Source organism: Cyprinodon tularosa, unplaced genomic scaffold (assembly GCF_016077235.1).
Source record: "Cyprinodon tularosa strain WSP-4 unplaced genomic scaffold, ASM1607723v1 ctg555, whole genome shotgun sequence".
Classification (NCBI taxonomy): domain Eukaryota; kingdom Metazoa; phylum Chordata; class Actinopteri; order Cyprinodontiformes; family Cyprinodontidae; genus Cyprinodon; species Cyprinodon tularosa.
Window position 1 is genome coordinate 281,796 of NW_024039291.1, and position 20,435 is coordinate 302,230.

At 42.0% G+C, this 20,435-nt stretch overlaps 1 protein-coding gene across 2 annotated transcripts in view; it reads left to right on the forward strand.

Annotated features, from left to right (window-relative positions):
- Positions 1 to 20,435, forward strand: part of tenm1 (teneurin transmembrane protein 1) — a 349,430-nt gene that overhangs the window by 209,859 nt on the left and 119,136 nt on the right. For both annotated transcript variants that reach the window (XM_038305307.1, XM_038305308.1), the window contains 5 exons: positions 1,898 to 2,092; positions 7,454 to 7,654; positions 10,448 to 10,633; positions 10,733 to 10,762; positions 12,832 to 12,978. In XM_038305307.1, the coding sequence (XP_038161235.1) occupies positions 1,898 to 2,092; positions 7,454 to 7,654; positions 10,448 to 10,633; positions 10,733 to 10,762; positions 12,832 to 12,978 (759 nt within the window). The remainder of the gene's footprint in view (positions 1 to 1,897; positions 2,093 to 7,453; positions 7,655 to 10,447; positions 10,634 to 10,732; positions 10,763 to 12,831; positions 12,979 to 20,435) is intronic.

Sequence of the window (20,435 nt, forward strand, 5' to 3'; positions counted from 1 at the left end):
ACGAGGCAGGATGTTCTCCTGACTGAATCATGAGACAGGAGTGGAGCATCCCCTCGCAAAAATGTTTCATAAGCACACATTAATTTTATAATCATCATTGAATAAACCTGACACATACAGCTTTTAATGAGCAGCTTAGCAGTGAAATGAGCATTTGCTCTGATAAAGTGCAGCAGTGATGAGAATGTAATATATATATTATTTCTATTTAGTCTTTGTTTCACATAACAAACAAATGATGGAAATATTTAGTCTTGGACGTTTCTATCTTCACCGCAGCTCCTCAGCCAATCAGCTTTCATTCCTCAGTTTCCTGCTGCTGTCGTTCATCCCTGCAGTAAAAACCTGAATTAAAGTTAAACTCTGTTTTTGATCTCAAGTAACACAACAGAGACACTAGCATGTAAAAAGTCATTTGATTATTATTTTCATGAAAATCTAGCAGTTAATAACTGTTAGTAACTCTGTTTATAAGGCAGAGTTTGACTCCAACATCTCCTGTGAGGTTTTTATAAATGAATCCTTCTGGTTAATTAATAACCAGGCAGTTATTTCTGCTAAACATCTACTAATCAAACTTCAGCCATGGTTGAATTTCTCCGCTGTAAGGCTTTAGCTTCTACATGTGAGCCCAGCTTTAGCACCACTTGCCTTTGCTGTTCTGTCACTGAGATCCTGCTGGTTCTCATGCAGAGCGGTTCTGCTTTGAAAGGCGCCTAAATACTCTGTGGGTTCTGGTTCTTGGTGGGAAATATCTGCAAGAGGCATTACACTTATAGTAATCATCATTTCATCATCTGGTCTTTAGCACTGCGGCCAACTTCTGCTTACTTCACCACTAGAGGTTGTTTGAGCTCCAGCCTGTGTTTGAATGACAGATATTATTAGAAAACGTGCAGTATGTAGATCAGTCCGATGCCAGGGCAGCACTGTGGGGGTTTTAGTTGTTTCCTTCTGCTTTTAACACCTTTTCCTCTGTGCTTTATCTTGTTGCCTGTATCTTCCCGGCTCTGATTGTTCTATTTTACTGCGTTTCCCTCTCTGGGACGTTCTGTTTTATGTGAAATTATCATGGTTGTCTCTGTCTTACAGCACAGAAACAGGTGATACGATTATCACTTTCCATGATTTATTTACGCTCATAATTTATTCATTCCCGACTCTCGTCTTTGCTCATTTGTTTGTGTTATAGTATAGCATTCCCTGCTTGAAAGCCTAGAAACCGTGTTATAGCCGGGGTTATGAAAAGCAAAGCCTCGATTTATTACCCAGCGGAGGCCCAGATTTAACAAAGGATCAAACAAACATATAAAACACGCTCCGTCGGATGAATTCACAGGCCGTTAATTGCAAACGTCTGATCCTTAAAAAGGAAAAATAAAACTCTACTGCTGGTTTGGATCCTGGTCCTGAGCTGTGACTGTCAGAGTGTCCTCCAGCGCCGGCGGACTTCATTCCAGCTGGCCGTCATTCCATTAGCCACACAGCTCTCCATCTTTGCATGGAGGAAACTCTGCTTTCCACCCTGATTCTATAAATGCCTAATGCTCTCCTCCCTAATCTCCCGTTTTCACGATTGTTTTCACGGGCTGTTCAGAGCGAGCGAGGGGACGTCGAAGGATTTTCCACCATCCCTGCGTTGCCGTGGTAGCCAGGCTCAGGTGGTGCTTGAGTAAATTGAAACAGCGTGAGGGATAAAGCTGAAGTGTGTGTGTGTGTGTAGGTGCGCCTGCGGAGGAGAAGGGAAGACGGGCTGCTGAATTCATGCAGATAAGAGAGCAGATCCCCACAAATGATAGGTTAACGTGGTCTCCCTGCTCACGCACTGCAGCACGCCGCGGGTTTGCATCGGCCGACTACTGGAAAGCACGACTAATTGGGCTTTGTTGTGTTTCAGATTCGTGCCCCGTGTTGTGCAGTGGGAATGGCATGTATGAGAAGGGAAGGTGCGTATGTCTGCCAGGATGGAAGGGGGCGGAGTGTAACGTGGAAGAAGGTCAATGCATCGACCCCACCTGCTCCAACCACGGAAACTGCATCCAGGGAATCTGCATATGCAGTCCGGCCTACAAGGGTGTCAACTGTGAACAAGGTAAGAAGTTTTAAACACTCAAAGCTAATGAGGCAAACTATAATTCACTGCGGCTGACCCATTTACATTGGCCTGTGGGAGGGAGATGCTATTTTTAATGTTTACTGGGATTTAACTGGTTGTGTGGAATTTGAAATTGATCCGTTGCAGTGGTTCAGTCAGGTAGCAGCTGGTTCTGCCAAGTCCAACCGCTGAACTCTGAGTTCCAATTAATTCAGCCCTCATTTGACTCCACATCGCTGAAAATGCTTTTCACACAGCAGAGCTGAGATTTCAGATTTAGAAATGAACAAACTTTCAAAATACACAGAGAAGGAATCGATGTGAAGAGTCAAAGGTTGGTGTGAAATTAGCTACAGAGAAAATATTTTAACTTCAGTGTCACACAAAAAGAGTGAAACCAGCAGAAAATTTAATTAAATGCTAATTAAAGGGAGATGTAACATTAATATATCAATCAGTAAAAGGATATTTGATTTTAATCATTCCGAAAATTTTAAGTTAAAATCAATCCGCTGGACTTTGTTTCCAAGTTTGAAGACGTTTCTCTCCCATCCAGGAAGATTTTTCTATTCAAAATGTCTGGATTAGCGTTGAGTTCCAGGTTTTATAAAGGAGCCACACAAAGCCTTTTAATGGCTTAGAAAACAAGAACATTGAAACTGGAAAACCAGCTCCACCCCTTAATAATGGTTGATGTCATTAATGGCCTTCAATACCCGATACTGGCCCATTCCTCTGAAATGGAAGTGGTTGGGGGTCATTGTTGGCCCGGCAGCATAGTGATGGGGGCTGCGATGATGGCGGGAAGGAATCAACTCAATCGCTGCATTGGAGGTTTCTGAAAGTTGAAACCACCTGTCTTTAAAATGTAAACATTCTGCTCCTCCAAACAATGTCCTTCGTCCTTAAGGTGTAGATGTACCTCAAATCTATAAAAACCTGGAACTAAACGCTATTTCTGACATTTGGAATTGAAAAATCTTCCTGGATGGAAGAGAAACGTCTTCAAACTTGGAAAACAAAGTCCAGTGGATTGATTTTTAACTTTACCTTTTTGGAAGATATTTGATTTAGTTTTTCAAGTAAAAAAAATTTTCATCAATATACCTTTTTTCATTTACTGTTGCCCATCGATCAGGGTCACTGGGGCTTTTCTCCAGTGAATCTCCAGTGGGTGCACGGGTCAACGGTCCATCAAAGGTCCACAGATGGACACCCGCCTGTGGATGATAGCCAGTCAAGCTAACAGTCAGTAGGAGGAGAGAACCAAGGCAAACTCTATGCAGAAACACTCTACAGTAGGTCCTTCACCAACGGCAGCTTTATATACAGAAATATACCATATTTCATTTAAACGTTCCCCTAATCTATCAGATTAGGGGAACATGGAGCTTCAGGTGTCCCCAAAGCTTTCCAGTCACATTTCTATTTAAGCTTAAAATTCTGTGACTTTTGGGTCAAAACTGATGCGAATTTTCAACCAGTTTGACAAAAAAGAGAGAATTGGCCCGAAGAATAATGTCTCCATGGCAACATTTCACTTCGAGAAAAAACAACCTTAAACAGAGGGGGGGAGGACTCCGATTTCAGCTTCAGAGTTGATTCCTTCCCGCTATCATTGCAGCTCCAACCCCTTTACAGGAGAACAGAAGACTTCACCTATTCAGCCAGGCCAACAATTCCCTCTAACGACCCCCCTTTCAGAGGCATAGACAGGTATGGGGCATTGCAGGCTAACAAAGAAGCCAAACGACCCCCATTCCAAAGGGGGGGACCCGTTCATCCGTTTCTATTTGCATGTTTTCTAAACTAAAACCAGGCTTTGTTGGGCTGCTGGATAAAACCTTCCTGGATGGAAGAGAAACGTCTTCAAACTTGGAAACAAAGTCCAGTGGATTGTTTTTAACGTTTTTGGAATGACTCTGACCTGGATGACTGAGGATCTTCAGCAGCACATTTCACTTAGAGATTAAATAGAGATGAAGTTTTGTTTTTATTTTCCTGGTGACCTCACTGATGGGGGGGTGTCAGCTGATCTCATTCTCCCAAAAGGTTGGACTCGTTTTAATCCAGGCCTGGATGTTTTCTCTGGAAGCAAAAGCTCCGGATTTAGAGCCATACTCACGAGTCCAGACAGATGGAGATTACAGGAGATTATTGTCAAAGGAAGAAAACATTCAGTTCTGGAAGGAAACTCTTTAGCTTCCTTCATTGAGGCGGTCGGTTGGCTGCCGGCCTCCCTCATCACTTTATGTCTCATCTTCTAATTTCATCACTGCCAATAATTTTCTGCAGCTGATGTCCTGGTGTCACCCTGGTCTCTATCGTATGTTAGGTTCTGGACTATTTTATTTTTTTCGTCTCACTAATATCTTTATACAATAGAATGTTTGTTATTCTCTGTAATCTCTGTTTAGCTTAAAGGACGCCAGCTGTCAGCGATTTCCATATGGACCCGCTGAACTGGGTTTTTCTTTATTTGATTTAAGGTGTGAAAGCTCATCAAACGACGCTTTAACTAAACGTTGTTTGAAGGTTGTGAAGAAAAAAAACAACCTGATTATCTGCTTAAGTCTAATTTAAGCAAAGAAGGCTTAAGTTTATCCAAACAAATACAATATTTAAAAATTGACTGAACTCAGCGACTCTGTTTTAGACTGACATTATACATACGTCTTTATCGCTTCTTTCAACTAGTTATCTTTTATTGCCACATTACTTTTAATAACAAGCAAACAGGGTTTATTAAATGAGTTATTTTCTGCTGCTTTTAACTGCAGAATCCAGAGCATGGCCAAACGTTTCATTACAAACAGCTTTCTGTTTCCATCAGGATCTCTGATTGCTTTACATCAAAAACAGCAACTCTCAGAATTATTTATTAGATTATATAATTTATCAGCAAGTGACTGAAAAGCTGTTGCCTTGACAGCATCACAGCTCCATGTAACACAGAAGCTGGGAGATGTGAAGAGAAATCCGGGTGAAACGTTTTTAGAGACTGTGAATCAATTATAAATCTTTAAAAGTCAGAATCTCAATTGTTATGATTATTATTTCCGTACCAGACTCTGAGCTTTTCTTTATATTTTATTTTAGCCATTAAAGGAGATGCATTTTAAAGCCTTTATTAGTGGCTGAACATTTCCATCAATCATCCATTTCAACCCAAAGGTCTGAACTTTTGGTTCTTAAAAGAAACATTTAAGCAGTAAAAAATAAAATGGAGCATGAATACTTTTATTTTTATTCAGGATAAAGTCTGTTATTCAAAATGATTAATAATTTGGAAAGTTCTTACATGCGGTCACATTGCAACCATAAAGCTCACTGAGTTATATCGGATTTTATGACCAAAACAAACTAATTCACAACTTTGAATTGAAATAGAAATATTTTTAAAAGATTTTTGGTTTAAAAATATTCATGTTTCCATAAACTTTTTTGCATGAATTCAGCAACATTTGTTCTGAAAATGCAAACAAACAAACAAACAAACCAACCACCTGCTGATATCTCAGGAAATAGTTTCATTTCAGTATAGATCTGATTTTTATGTTTTAAAATGAAGACCAAAGAAAAAATAGAAATGTCAGGATTTGACCTAAAATATGTACAATTTATAAACCAAATAAGAAACCAAATAACCTACTGAGGAGATGTATCGTTATGCTGTTTAAAGTCTGAACAGCATAACTTATAGATCTGGCCTTATTTGGACGAAATGTAGGAAGAAATAGATGTAAAAAGAAAACCTTATCAGACAGACATGTGAAATAAAGCATTCTCCTCCTATCAGATTAAATATGCTTATTTTAAGCTGCACATCAGCCTAAACACCCTCCTTCCACCGCATTACACGGTGGTGGTAGCATCATGCTGTGGGTTGCTTTCCTTTAACAGGGAAAGAAGACGGTCGAAGCCTTTGGATTGTTGCTGAGGTTTGACTTCTAGCAGGACATTGATTCTAAACATACAGATAGAGCTATGATGGAAATATATAGACGTAAATCGAACTGAGCTGGAAATAATAATAATAGATCCGTTTTTATTAGATCTGTCTGAGCTTTAGCTGTTTTTTTTTATCTAATAGGTAAAATAATTTGAAAAATGCTTCCGAAGTGGAAATCCTGACTGACTGACAGATAAAGGTTTTTAATTCTAATACGAACAAAAGGTGATTAAACAGCACAAATACAGAACACTTCTTTTTTTTTTAAGGAATTAGTTTGGTTCTTCTCTGTCAATCAAATTATTTCCCAATACAGTAAAAAAAAAAAAGAAATTTAAAAAAACTATTTTTAAAGTGAAAAAGGCTATGGCCAGTTTTTACTGTACTTTACGGTAATTCTTGGTGGGATTAGAGACACTCTATGGAACCAAATAGAGGCCATACATTCTGTAATACAAAAACATGTGTTTTGAAGCTTAAATAAAAAAATTACTTAAAAATAAGCTGGAAAAAAATTTAACTTTTTTTTTATTAGATTTTTTTCCCTTTCAGATTTTTATTTTTATTTTTTCAGATTGTGTTCTCCTGTGTGGGCAGTATTTGTTCACAAGTGTTGCATTCAGGAACCGTGGGAACTAGGAATGTCTTTCAATCATAATTCTGCATTTATTTATTTTTTTATTTTTTATTTTATTTTATTTTTTTATTTTTTTTATTTTTTTTATTTATTTTTTTATTTAAAAAATAAATAATAAAAAAATTATAATTCTGCATTTATGTGTTTTATTTTTTTTATGACATTTTTGTTGCATTTTTTTCTGTTTTAAAAATACTTTTCTGATTCTAATCTATATTTTTTTCAACAGCAAATAATTTTTCTCAATAAAAAAACATATTTTTTGATTTAATTGAGCAATCTTCATGGTTTAGCTCCAAATATCCGCGCCTGTTATGAAGCAGCTGAGTAAAACAGACGGAATAGGAGGTGAAGCCGGAGCTGAGGCCGTCCTCATCACCTTCTTTGCTTCGGCCTTCAGAGTTTCCACGCTCGCTCAGGTGTGTGACCTTCAGTGACTGAGCTGCTAGAGTTAAGCCCAACTCTGCTGAGCTTTGGTTCTGCCCTGTGGGCTGTAATTACACTAACGCGGTGCAGCACAGCCCACCCTGACAGCCCTTATCATAGCCTGGGCTCTAAGTGTCCTATGAAGTGTAATGTTGTGGAACAGATACAGGGATTGTTGCTGGGCTGGTTAACTCCTGAATGGGATGCAAAGAACACTGCTTTCATACTCTGTGAACTGATGATTATAATGAGACGGCCCGCAGCACCACCAACACCCACCCACCCTGTACTCCCCATCTTCACCTCTGGCTCACTCTACCCCCCCCCCTCCCTGTGTTTGCAGTGGACTGTGTGGACCCTCAGTGCGGCGGGCACGGCGTGTGCGTGCGCGGGGAGTGCGTTTGCTCGGCAGGATGGGCGGGAGTGAGCTGCGATGACCCGCTGCCTGCCTGTCAGGAGCAATGTTCGGGACACGGCACCTATCTCCCAGACTCAGACACCTGCGCCTGCCAGCCCAACTGGACCGGACCGGACTGCTTCACCGGTGAGGAAGGGAGTCAGTCTGCAGACGCATGGAGAGGAAACTCAGGAGTTTCTCCAGATATTATATGATGTGGGTTTAGAAATGAACAGAGTTGGATGGACGGGTGCTAGACTGTGAAATGTTTGCATTCCCGGCCGTGTTTTGCACTCACCCTTCATGCCATCTAGAAATGAGATTTCTCCACATGAATCTCTGGCCGCAGCGTTCCAAAGCAAAGCAGAACTCATTTATTCTGCATTGAATCTAACACACACTGCAGGCTCATGCACAAACACTTACCTCACACACACACCGCCGCTTGGACACACATCCCCCTCCAGCTAAATGAGGGGAAAAGACCTCATTGCTGCAAACTCTGTCAGATACTGCAGCTCTCAGGAACACTTGGGTTGGCATTTAAAGTCTACCTATTTATCTACGTACTCTGCCCTCAAAAGACGTTTTAAAACCTCAAGCTCGATTGTTTTCTCTTTGGATTTTACACACAAACTAGTGCATTAGTGCGAAATGGAACGATGAAAATACAACTTTGAAGAGATAAACATCTTAGAAGAAAAATTCAACTTTATTGTCATTAAATTGTCAAGCACAGAGCAACGAAATTCCCTCTCTGCATTTAACCCCTCCCCTCAGGGAGCAGTGGGCTGCCATGGTGTGGCGCCTGGGGAGCAAGGTGGGGTTAAGGGTCTTGCTCAGGGACCTAGAGTGGAGGATCGAACCAGGAACTTTCCACCTTCTCAGAGCTCTAGCCACTAGGCCAACTCTCCCCCCAAATATGAGGCATGCATGTGTATCTGTATGTATGCATTTGAACCTTTGATTAGGTTCTTCCATAAATACAATAGTCTTTATCAAACTGCCTTCAGCAGATGCCTAATTAGAAAATGTATTTATTATATTTTAATCTTAGAATAAACAGGAGAATATGTTGAGAGGACAGGTTTTAGTGATGCTTCCCAAACATCTGCCCTTTAACGAGGAAAAGAGAAACTCTGTAAACATGGGAGAAGCAGCTCTAGTCAGATTTGACCTCCAATAAAAATGTTCGCTCATTTTTTTATGTGTGGAGCTAAAGATGGAGGCATCGTCAATCTATTGAGATGCTGGGGGTGGAAGGATGGTCAGCGTTAGTTAAATAGAACTAATTAAAGCGGTTATTAATGGAAATGTGTTGACATATATTGGGACCTCCTTGCCCAGCAGGACAACAACCCTAAACATACAGTCAGAAAAACATTTACCCTGGTTTTATCATAGCATATGGCAGAACGGCCTAGTCAAAGTCCAGACATAAATCAAGCTAAGAATCTTTGGCAAAACATGAAAATGAATAATCATACTACAAGTTTTTTTCTATGTCTGCTTCTGTCTCCTTGAACCCCAGTGGGCCTCAGCAGATGGCCGCTCACACTGAGCCTGGTTCTGCTGGAGGTTTCATCCTGTTCAAAGGGAGTTTTTCCTCTCCACTGTCGCTACAAGCATGCTTAGTGTGAGGGATTGCTGAAGAGTCAATGAGTCGATGCAATCAGCTGGTTTTCCTTAGATAGAAAACTTTGAATCAATCTGACTGGATGATCTGGTTGATCTGGATCTATAAAGAAGCCTGAGATGACATGATGTGAATTGGATCTATAGAAATAAACTGAATTGAATTGATTTGAGGTTTTATCCAATCAAATATCCACTCTAGTTTGTGTAGCTCTATCATATAAAGTCCTGATATAATCCGTTCCTGTTTGTGGTTGAATGAAAAGCTGTGAACAAAGAGCTAAACTATGAGAGGAGTCTAGATGGCTGCAGCCTTTCTTTGCTCCCAGAATAATAATGATCATTATAAAGAAAAGCTGGTGGGGTCAGCATTGGTGTGTTTAAAATGTAGAATGAAGCATTATTATAAACCCACCTTTCTCTCTTCTACCTGCTCTAGGAGCTGTAGTTCTATAATGCAGGCCAGCGGTATCATTGGCTGCCTGCTAGCGTTACTATTATGGCGATATAAGCCCTGATATTGATACATCATGGCTGAATATTTGAGAGGTGAGCCTCCTCCCCTCTACCAGACGGCCTTTTAATCAGAAGGCTCCAGCCATTCTTGTTAAGGCGTATCTAAGTTAATGTATATCTAATGGAGAGCTGAAAAAACTCCACTAACTTGGATCCACTTTTTGCTCCCCCTCCGTGCCATGTATATTTAAATTGAAATAACTTTTTTACTGCAGCTGGATAAGTAGGCTTTGTGAGCCTCCAGCACTTTGCTCTCTTTACTGATGGATGAGCCTTTTCCTCTGCAGAGAGAGGGGGGGTTAAAGGGATGTTGCAAAAGGAAGGGAGTCAGAAGAGAAAGATGGAGAACTATTGCAAAAGAAGGGGTATTAAGGTACCCCTCCTCCTAAATCTGATCACAATGTCGGAGAGGAAGGAGTAATGGAGCTGAATCAGAGTCCCAGTGGCTTAAATATGCGGCGCAAATACCAATCATTTGGCTTCTATTATGAGTCTATTCACTCCTTAAGGGAGCTAAGCTATTAGAGGTGAGAAGATTGTGTGTTGTGAGAAAGTAGATTTTTAAACCTCTCCCAGGCAATTCTTCTCTTTTACTTGTTTCACTTCCCTGCCTCGGCTTAATCCAAAGGCTTCATTTGTAAATAAGGAAACTTCCATCTTCTGTCTGTTTTAACGGCTTTTTCCTTCCAGTCCTTGTTTCCTCCATCTGTTCATCTCCCTCCGCAGCCCTGGCGTTCTCTAACACCCTTGTTTTTCCTCCACGCTCGTCTCCGCCCACCTGTTCTACAGAGCTGTGCCCGGTGCCGTGCGGCAGCCACGGCGTTTGCTCAGAGGGCCAGTGCCAGTGCGAGGACGGTTGGACCGGCGCCGCGTGCGACCAGAGAGCGTGTCACCCTCGCTGCGAGGAGCACGGCCAGTGCCACGACGGGACCTGCATCTGCCAGCCCGGCTGGGAGGGGGAGCACTGTAACATAGGTGAGGGGGGCGGGGCCAAACACTCCACAGGATCTGAATAAAGGGCTTTACCTTATTTGGCTAATTCCTTCCCATCATTTCCTGTGTTTCCTTCTCCAGTCACCCATGATCTGGATGTTGCGGTAAAAGGTAAGTTTGTTTCATTTAGGATTATTCTTATTCTGGCTGAAACACAAAGCCTCCATAAATCAGGATATTAGCAGAAAGCATTAAAGCACTCTACTCTACAGATATAGTGCTATATTTAATTCTACCTATTATATCCTAGAGCTACAGTAATAAACATGTTTTCAGGACGTTTAAATATTCTATTATGCAAAATTAAAAAAGTATTCCTTTAAGGTCGGCCTGATTCTGAAGGTTCCAGCTGACGTCCTGGATTTCCTCCGCAGGGAGGGAACCGCACCGCCCCGCGTCTTTCCTGATTGGCTGATATTTATTCAGCCTCATGTGGAAAGAAAATACCTGATTTTTAGAAAGGAATAAATCTCAGAGCTCAGTCTGAGAGACAAAGACAGACTGAGGCTCAGCGTAGATCACTCTCTGATGGAAAAATACTTCACGTCTGCCAGGAAATGTTTTTCATCACACATTTAGTATTTTATTATTAGATAAAGAGATTATAAATTAATACAAAACATTAATGAAGAAGATAAAACAGGAACTGAACTGATTGCAGCTTCGTTTGAAGCGACAGCTGTCATGATTCACTGCTCCTAATTAACACATTTTTAACATTTAAGAGTTTAAGGAATATTGGATCCTTTAGACTCTAATTTCATTTTGATTCCTTAAAACTCTAAAGTCTTTAGTTGTAATTTAGAATTTAGGGTTTTGGTTATTGAAGACGTGTTTAATGTCTTTAATTCAGCATCTTAGACTTTAGGTCTGTCCACTAAACAAACACTTTAACAGCAGAAAATCTGTTTGTATTTGATTCTTTTTTAGGCTGAAATCTGTTCGACTCCTGGGAAGATTCATCGTCGTTCCACAGTTTCCCATTTAAATATGGCTCCGTTATTCTCTGAACGATCAGAAATACGTTTCATTCTCATCACCCCCTTTAACCCTTTAATGCCTGAATCTCTGCATGTATAGAGAAAGTTATTTTGTGTTTTTAAGCTTTTTGCTAATTGTTAAGCAATTGTCAGATTCAGAATGTTATTTCAAATACTGCTAAAAAAATAAAAAGGGGGGATATAAATCCAGGCATGTTGGAAACAACAGTTATAAGAGGGAATAAAAACAAACACCATCAGGGACCAGCTGTCCTATAAACTCCTTCTTTCCAAAGGTTCCCAGTGCAGAACTGGGAACCAGTTTCCCATCAGAGAAGTTTGATGGAAACAGTAACATTTAAATCAGATTCAGTTTGTTACCAACATATTTAATTTCTTTAAGTAGAATAAAGAACAGAGAACAGACTTTTTTATTTCAGCTTTTCTGTATTGCTAGAAATGTAAAAATAAGAAGCGTCTGAATTCATTTGTTCTACTAATTTAAGGCTCTGAGGTAACAATGGTTTCATGAGCTTCAGTAAAGAACATTTAACTGCAGCTTTGAACGTTTTGCAGAATCATCTTTTCTATTAATTCATTTATAGAGGCGGCTGATAAACAAGCAGCCAATGAAAAGCATGATTGTCATACTGGCTGCGTCGGTTTATTTCTTTATGCTCCAGTATTGATCTGATGTGTGATTAACATGTTCATCCAAACACTTTTCTTAAATATATTATTGACTTGATGATCAAACTGATTTGTTTGGGATTCTTGGGCGGAGGATTTAGGATTAGAAGGTAAACGCTGTCGCAGAATAACTGGATCAGTTTATTTATTAAATAAAGGTGTGTGAGAAACATTAAATACTATAAGAGCCCAAAAAACATTTGTTTTTTAATAGATTTAATTTAGTGTGGGAATAATAAATGTTCTCTGTATTTTGTTTTATGAAACAAAGAGTTGATGCTCATTTATTTTATATTATTTAAAATAAAAAAACATACCAAATGAGCGTTGCTGTCTCAGACAGGGTCGATTTGGAATCTTTAATAAATTGAATCTTATTCTGTAAAACTTATTTCCGATAAACAGTTCACATTAATCTATGTGACATATATATTTTTTAATTAGCTTCTCAGAATAGATTCCTTTAAAAAGACGGCGAAGTTCACCAGGAAACCTGAATGTGTCTTTCAGACGGCTGCCCCGGGTTGTGCAGCGGACACGGACGCTGTACCCTGGAGCAGAGTGGCTGGCGCTGCATCTGCCAAGCCGGATGGAGCGGGCCTGGATGCAGCGTTGTCATGGAAACTGACTGCAGTGATGGAACTGACAATGATGGAGGTGACATTTTACACCATCTAAAATATTATATCTCTTTTTTTCTGCTCTTACCTCTTCTGCCCGTGTCTCATCGGCAGAATGTCCATTCTGTTCGAATCCTTCTCATCTTTGTTCTTCCTCATTGTTCCTCCTCTTCATCCCTCCGTATCCCAGGCCCGCTGTGAGTCCTGCTGCCCATTATCACAGCGCCTTGAATATGTATTTGTGTGTGTGTCTGCTTTGCCTAAATCACAGCTAAATGTCTGACGCGGAGCCACCTGCCAGGATAAGAAGGCTCCCATTCCAGTCTAAATACAGACATCTCTGCACAGAAGAGTTGCTCTTTTTACTTTTTTGTTTGATAGTGTCTGTTAAGAAGCCTCCAAACTAAAGATGGCCAAAGTATCTCAGTCATGTTCTGTAGTTGTTGATTCAATCCTTAAAAAAAGAAGCATAACATCTCAGATGCAGATCTGTTCATCGCAGTCATTTCTTTGCCGTTTTGGTCCCATCGGCGGCGCATCTCCTATAAACCAGCAGTTTTCATACGCAGCAATATCACATCGCTTTCAACTTTACCTGTTTCTCTTTGAAACTCCATCAAATATCCATTATACACAGACTGTTGTTAAGGTGCTGCTATAATCCATCTCTGCAAACAAGGTATGGTTGGCTTTTGTTTGGGTGGGAAACTGGCTCTTGTTGTTTTTCCTGCTTTTTGTTCCAGATTTGTGCAGAGAGGTGTTTGAATCTGCAGCAGCAGGAAGCCTGAAACACGCAGGCTTCTGATAGCTACAAAGTAACCGCTTTTTTCTGCACATTGTTTACTAAAGCTGCGTAACTGACTCAGCCAACACTTCAAAGTGTCAGTGCTGATGGCTGCTCCGAACATGAGTCACGGATCCTTATTCCGGATTACAACCATGGAGCCCTAGACTGTAAAGTAGGAGGCCGAGGAAGAGGAAACCATCCATAGCATCATGTTGGCATTTGTTTTGTATAAATGGATGGGTTTCTTTTTTTTTTTTTTTGCGTCATCACTTCGGTTTCAGGATTTAAGATCTTTTAAATGAATAATTTAGCATTTATTGCGGTTTATAAAGTGCTAATCTGAATAGTTTTGAGCAGCAGGCAGTATAGAAGTAATCTAATATGTGACTTAGACTACAGAAGCAGAGCTAGATTTAGAGCTTTCAAAAGTATAAAATAAATGCATCTTTTATTGCAGGAACATAATCTGACCCAAATAAGGATGGAAAATATAATCCTCAATCTGATCACATTCTCATTTACACTGAGAAATAATTTGTTTTAACAAACTTAAATATAAATTCAGTTATTGAATCCACTAAAGTTGTACTGATTTTAAAACATGTGTACCTGAGAATTATGGTTTATCCAAGCAATACATTTTTTTACTCTGGTATTTACTGACCTTTCAAAAACTCACCGTTAGAAAGATATAAATACTACAATCACCGACATATAGAGAGAGAAAATGAGAGTGAAAATCTGATAAAGTACTCGTACTCGTACTCGTCGTCTCCCGCTTTATCCGGAACCGGGTCGCGGGGGCAGCAGGCTAAGCAGAGACTCCCAGACTTCCCTCTCCGCAGACACCTCCTCCAGCTCTGTTGGGGGAAGCCCTAGGCGCTCCCAGGCCAGCCGAGAGACATAGTCTCTCCAGCGTGTCCTGGGTCGTCCCCTGGGCCTCCTCCCGGTGGGACATGCCTGGAACACCTCCCGAGGGAGGCGTCCAGGGGGCATCCGAAGAAGATGTCCGAGCCACCTCAACTGACTCCTCTCGATGTGGAGGAGAACCGGCTCTACACTGAGCCTCTCCCGAATGACCGAGCTCCTCACCCTATCTCTAAGGGAGAGCCCAGCCACCCTGCGGAGAAAGCTCATTTCAGCCGCTTGTATCCGGGATCTCGTTCTTTCGGTCATGATCCAAATTTCATGACCATAGGTGAGGGTAGGAACGTAGACCGACCGGTAAATTGAGAGCTTTGCCTTTTCGCTCAGCTCTCTCTTCACCAGGACAGACCGGTGCAGCGTCCGCATTATTGCAGCAGCCGCACCGATCCGTCTATCGATCTCCCGCTCCATTCTTCCCTCACTCGTGAACAGGACCCCAAGATACTTGAACTCCTCCACTTGAGGCAAGGACTCCCCTCCAACCCGAAGGGGACAAGCCACCTTTTTCCGGTCGAGAACCATGGCCTCGGATTTGGAGGAGCTGATTCTCATCCCGGCCGCTTCACACTCGGCTGCGAACCGCCCCAGCGCACGCTGTAGGTCTTGGCAGGAGGGAGCCAGCAGAACTACGTCATCCGCAAAAAGCAGGGACGAGATCCGCTGTTCCCCAAACCAGACCCCCTCCGGTCCTTGGCTGCACCTAGAAATCCTGTCCATAAAAGTTATGAACAGGACCGGTGACAGAGGGCAGCCCTGTCGGAGTCCAACATGCACCGGGAACAGGTCCGACTTAATGCCGGCAATGCGAACCAGACTCCTGCTCCGCTTGTACAGAGAACGGATGGCCCCTAATAAAGGGCCCCTGACTCCATACTCCTGGAGCACCCCCCACAGGGCAGCATGAGGGACACGGTCGAATGCCTTCTCCAAGTCCACAAAACACATGTGGACCTGTTGGGCAAACTCCCATGAACCCTCAAGCACCCAGCAGAGGGTGTAGAGCTGGTCCACCGTTCCACGGCCAGGACGAAAACCACACTGCTCCTCCTGCAGCCGAGGTTCGACAATCAGCCGGACTCTCCTCTCCAGCACCCTGGCATAGGCCTTTCCGGGGAGGCTGAGAAGTGTGATTCCCCGATAGTTGGAACACACCCTCCGGTCCCCCTTCTTGTGGAGGGGAACCACCACCCCAGTCTGCCAATCCAGGGGAACTGTCCCCGACCTCCACGCGATGTTGAAGAGACGTGTCAACCATGACAGCCCGACAACATCCAGAGCTCTGAGATATTCAGGTCGGATCTCGTCCACCCCCGAAGCCTTGCCACCGTGGAGTTTTTTGACTACCTCGGTGACTTCAGCCTGGGTGATGGACGAACCCAGCCCCAAGCACCTCGTCTCTTCTTCCCCCACGGAAGGCATGTCTGTCGGGTTGAGGAGATCCTCAAAGTATTCCTTCCACCGCCCGACAATATCCTCCTTCAAGGTCAGCAGCTCCCCACACCCACTAAAAACAGTGTTAGTGAAGCACTGCTTTCCCCTCCGGAGGCGCCGGACGGTTTGCCAGAATCGCTTTGAGGCCAACCGATAGTCTTTTTCCATGGCCTCTCCAAACTCCTCCCAGGCCCGAGATTTTGCCTCTGCAACCGCCCGGGCCGCGACACGCTTGGCCTCACGGTACCTGCTTGCTGCTTCAGAAGTCCCACAAGCCAGCCAGGCTTGATAGGACTCCTTCTTCAGCTTGACGGCATCCCTTACTATCGGTGTCCACCACCGGGTTCGGGGATTGCCACCACGACAGGCACCGCAAACCTTACGGCCACAGCTACGGGCAGCCGCATCGACAATAGAGGCAGAGAACACAGCCCATTCGGACTCCATGTCTCCAACCTCCCTCGGAACCTGAGAGAAGCTCTCCCGGAGGTGGGAGTTGAACACGTCTCTGACCGAGGGCTCCACCAGACGTTCCCAGCAGACCCTCACTACACGTTTGGGCCTGCCGAGTCTTTCAGGCTTCCTCCTCTTCCAGCGTATCCAACTCACCACCAGGTGGTGGTCGGTGGACAGCTCCGCCCCTCTCCTCACCCGAGTGTCCAAGACATGCGGCCGAAGATCAGAAGATACGACTACAAAGTCGATCATCGACCTTCGGCCTAGGGTGTCCTGGTGCCAAGTGCACCGATGGACATCCTTATGCCTGAACATGGTGTTCATTATGGACAATCCGTGACTTGCACAGAAGTCCAATAATGAGACACCACTCGGGTTCAGAGCTGGGGGCCCGTTCCTCCCGATCACGCCCCTCCAGGTGTCACTGTCGTTTCCCACGTGGGCGTTTAGTCTCCCAGTAGAATGATGGAATCCCCGGGAGGGGCGCTTTCTAACACCCTCCCCAGGGATGCTAAGAAGGCTAAGAAGGCCTGGTACTCCGTACTGCCGTTCGGACCATAGGCCGAAACAACTGATAAACAACTGATAAAGTATATGTAATAAATGGAAAATCATGCGATGCAGTGACATTCAGTGTAATGCTCATGCCCTGGTTCTCATCATTCAGAAACTTCTGGAAACACGAGTGGGATTGGAATAAATCTTTTTGGTGTCAAATGAGTTTTCATTCAGCGGGAAACTGATGCTAAACATTTAGCCTAATGAAGACAATAATCATTCACCAGATAAACAGAAATTAATCTTCTAATCCTTTATACACAAATCTTTGGCGGTTCAGAACAGAGAACCCAGTTTGATATCTTAAAAAAGCTTTTATTAAAAGTAACAGATCTGCAGTCAAAGACAGGAACCTCTGGGCTTATAGTTCAGTCCGTGTCCAGAGAACGAGTTTGGCTCCAGCCAGTCGGCTGCTGATAAGACCTGGAGAACGGTTCCCAGAGAGTCACAGACAGTTAAGCCCCAGAGGCCAGAGAACAGTCAGCAGATCAGAACCGAGCTCATTAATGATATCCAGAGGGTGAAACCAGAGCCGCTGTCCAAGCGGTTCACAGGAGTCCGGTTCAGAAGATAAGAGATCCAAAGAGGTATTGAAGGGAAATCCAGAAAATTCAAGTCAGGAAGCAGATTCAGGTTTGCTAAACCGGCAGAATCCAGCAGAGTCTGAAGACAGGTCAGGCAAACAGATCAGAACGGGAACAGGCAGGCTGATGAGTCCCAAGGTAGAACGGGTCAGGATCAGGCAAACAGATCAGAACAGGAACAGGCAGGCTGATAGATCCAAAGGTAGAACGGGTCAGGATCAGGCAAACAGAAAACACAAACGGGTTCGCTACAGAACTCTCACTACGGGCTTGAATAATCTGGCACTGATGACTGTTCGCAGGCAGGTTAAATAGACACAGGAGCAGATGCATCAGATAAATGAGGCAGGAATCAACAATCAAGCAACATGGTTCAGAAAAGCTGTGGGACGCAGATAATGGCGGAGCGTCAGAGATGCAGTCTGGAGGATCTATAGACATTAAAAGATAAAGAAAAGCCTCACTTTATGCTGCAACCTGTTAATATTACAGAAGAGAAAAGAGTCAAAGCTTGATTGGAAAGTCTCACCTCTGAATAATTATATTCTAACTAGGGGCAGAATATTTTGAAGATCTCCAGTGTGCGATTAAACTAAATAAATAAAAAATAAATTTTCCTTTATTTCAGGGTTTGTACATTCAGTATTGTTTCCATGGAAGCCAAAACATTTCTTTAAATTCCACTCAGCCTGAAATGGATCTCAGGGACAGTTTAACACATTAAGAGGAGATCAGCATTTAAGCCCCTTTCATTGCTCTCTTTACTAATTGTTGTTGTTGAGGTGGAAAATTAAAGCATTTTAACTAATGATATTTAAAGATATGACATAACTGAGAGAAATGATGAAAACTGCTCCTTCAGGTTTATGTTTCATGTCAGCATTGATGTTTTTACTTCCTTTTCCCGCGCTGTTAGGATTTCTGTGACGTTTTTACCATAATGACCGTAATAAATATTCCCTGACCTTAATATGTTCTGGTTATTAGAATATTTTAAAGATGTAAACAACCGTGAATGAAATCAGGCGCTGGAATAAACATGGTTCAGCCCTTATTGAGATAAAAAAGGATACTTCCGGCCGTCCTGCTTTGAATATAAATCTCTTCTTCCTCTAAAACTCAGCCTGTTTTCCATCAGCGTAGAACAGCAGGACAGATTCAAGTTCAGCTAAAATACAGTCGCTTGTTGAAACATTAACACTCAAATTTGGTTTTAAAGCAGATTCATGTCAGAAATGTTCTGGAAAATAAACCAAAATCATTCTGATTGGTCAGCTGGGGTGAAAGAAATAGAAACAATCCATCATTTCTGTTAATAATAGTCGAGTTTTTCTCCTCTCAGGCTTAGAGGTAATGCACAGAATTACCTCAGTGCAGTGTGTGGCCAATGCACTGCAAAAAGGATCTGAAAATAAGTCAACAATTCTTAAATTAAATGTATTTACCCGTTATAATTAGCAGCTTGACTGGAAATGTATTTATGATATCTGAAAAAAGTTCATAGTTAGAATAATGCAAATGCTGAGCAGTACTATTAGGAATATGGAGATCTGAAGTTAATTTCCAGAATGTTTATTCTAGATGTGGAGAATTTAATTTAGTTTAAAATGGTCATTTAGACAAAGAAAACTGATTATTTTTCAGATATCAGGAATACATGTTGAGTAAAACTAGTAAATATCAAAACAGCGATAATATTGGAAATATTATGGGATTATTTCCTGAATGCTAGAAGATCAATGTATCTGTTTATTTCGTTTGGAGCTTCACTTCACGTTTTCATCCCAATAAATGGTCGTTATCAGCGGCCATCAGGTTCATAGAATGGCTCAGGTTGTTATCATTGAGTAAATCCTAATCCTAATGAATTAATGCATCTATTTATGTGTAATCTAAAAAACTAATCTCAGTAGTTCTTCATGTGCTGTTAATACAATTAAATAAAAATAAAATGATCTGCATCACGCTCATATTAAACAAACCAAAAACCAGTAATCTCCCATCCTGTCACTGAGTTGGTGAATCCTCTCTCTATAAATATTTAATTCTCTGAATTAATGCCGATCGTTGCTGATTGGCTGTAAGGAGAGCGGAGACAGAGGACACTCTGAGTTTACTGGAGAAAACCTGCTGCTGACCAGGTTAGCTCTGAGGAGGATGTTACTATGGCAACAGATACAGAGGATGAGGAAACTCTCTTTGTGAAACAGAAAAGTTAGAGTTTCCCTGATTTCAGGTTTTGAAAATTCAGAGTTTTCAGTAAATATGCTTTGTGAACCGGATCCCTGAAATGTGTAACATGGTGGTGGAGTCATTATGCTTAGAGACAAAGAAGGTAGAAGGATTTATGGAAAAATCAGTGGAGCTGAAATCAGAGCGACATTGTAGGAAAACCTGAAATCAAAAGACTGAAATCTGGTGTGAGATCGAGTCTCTGTGAGGAAAATGATTATAAAACCAGACCTAAAGTGGAGAGTCGTGTGTTTGAATGACCTGAAGTCCCACTAAGAAACTTTGGCAAGACATGAAAAAATGCTTTTAAATCCATTTTTCAATCCAGTTTGAGGGAAATACTTGCAGAAAAGACGTTTCTGTAGTGATTTGTAACATTTATTCGTAAAAAAAAACAAAACAAAAAAAGAGCATCATATTGACATATATTTGCTAAATAAAAGATTGAACACCATGTTCGATGCATAACATAATAAAAAAAATCAAGGAGAATAGATGATTTAGAAAGGCCTTTCATTG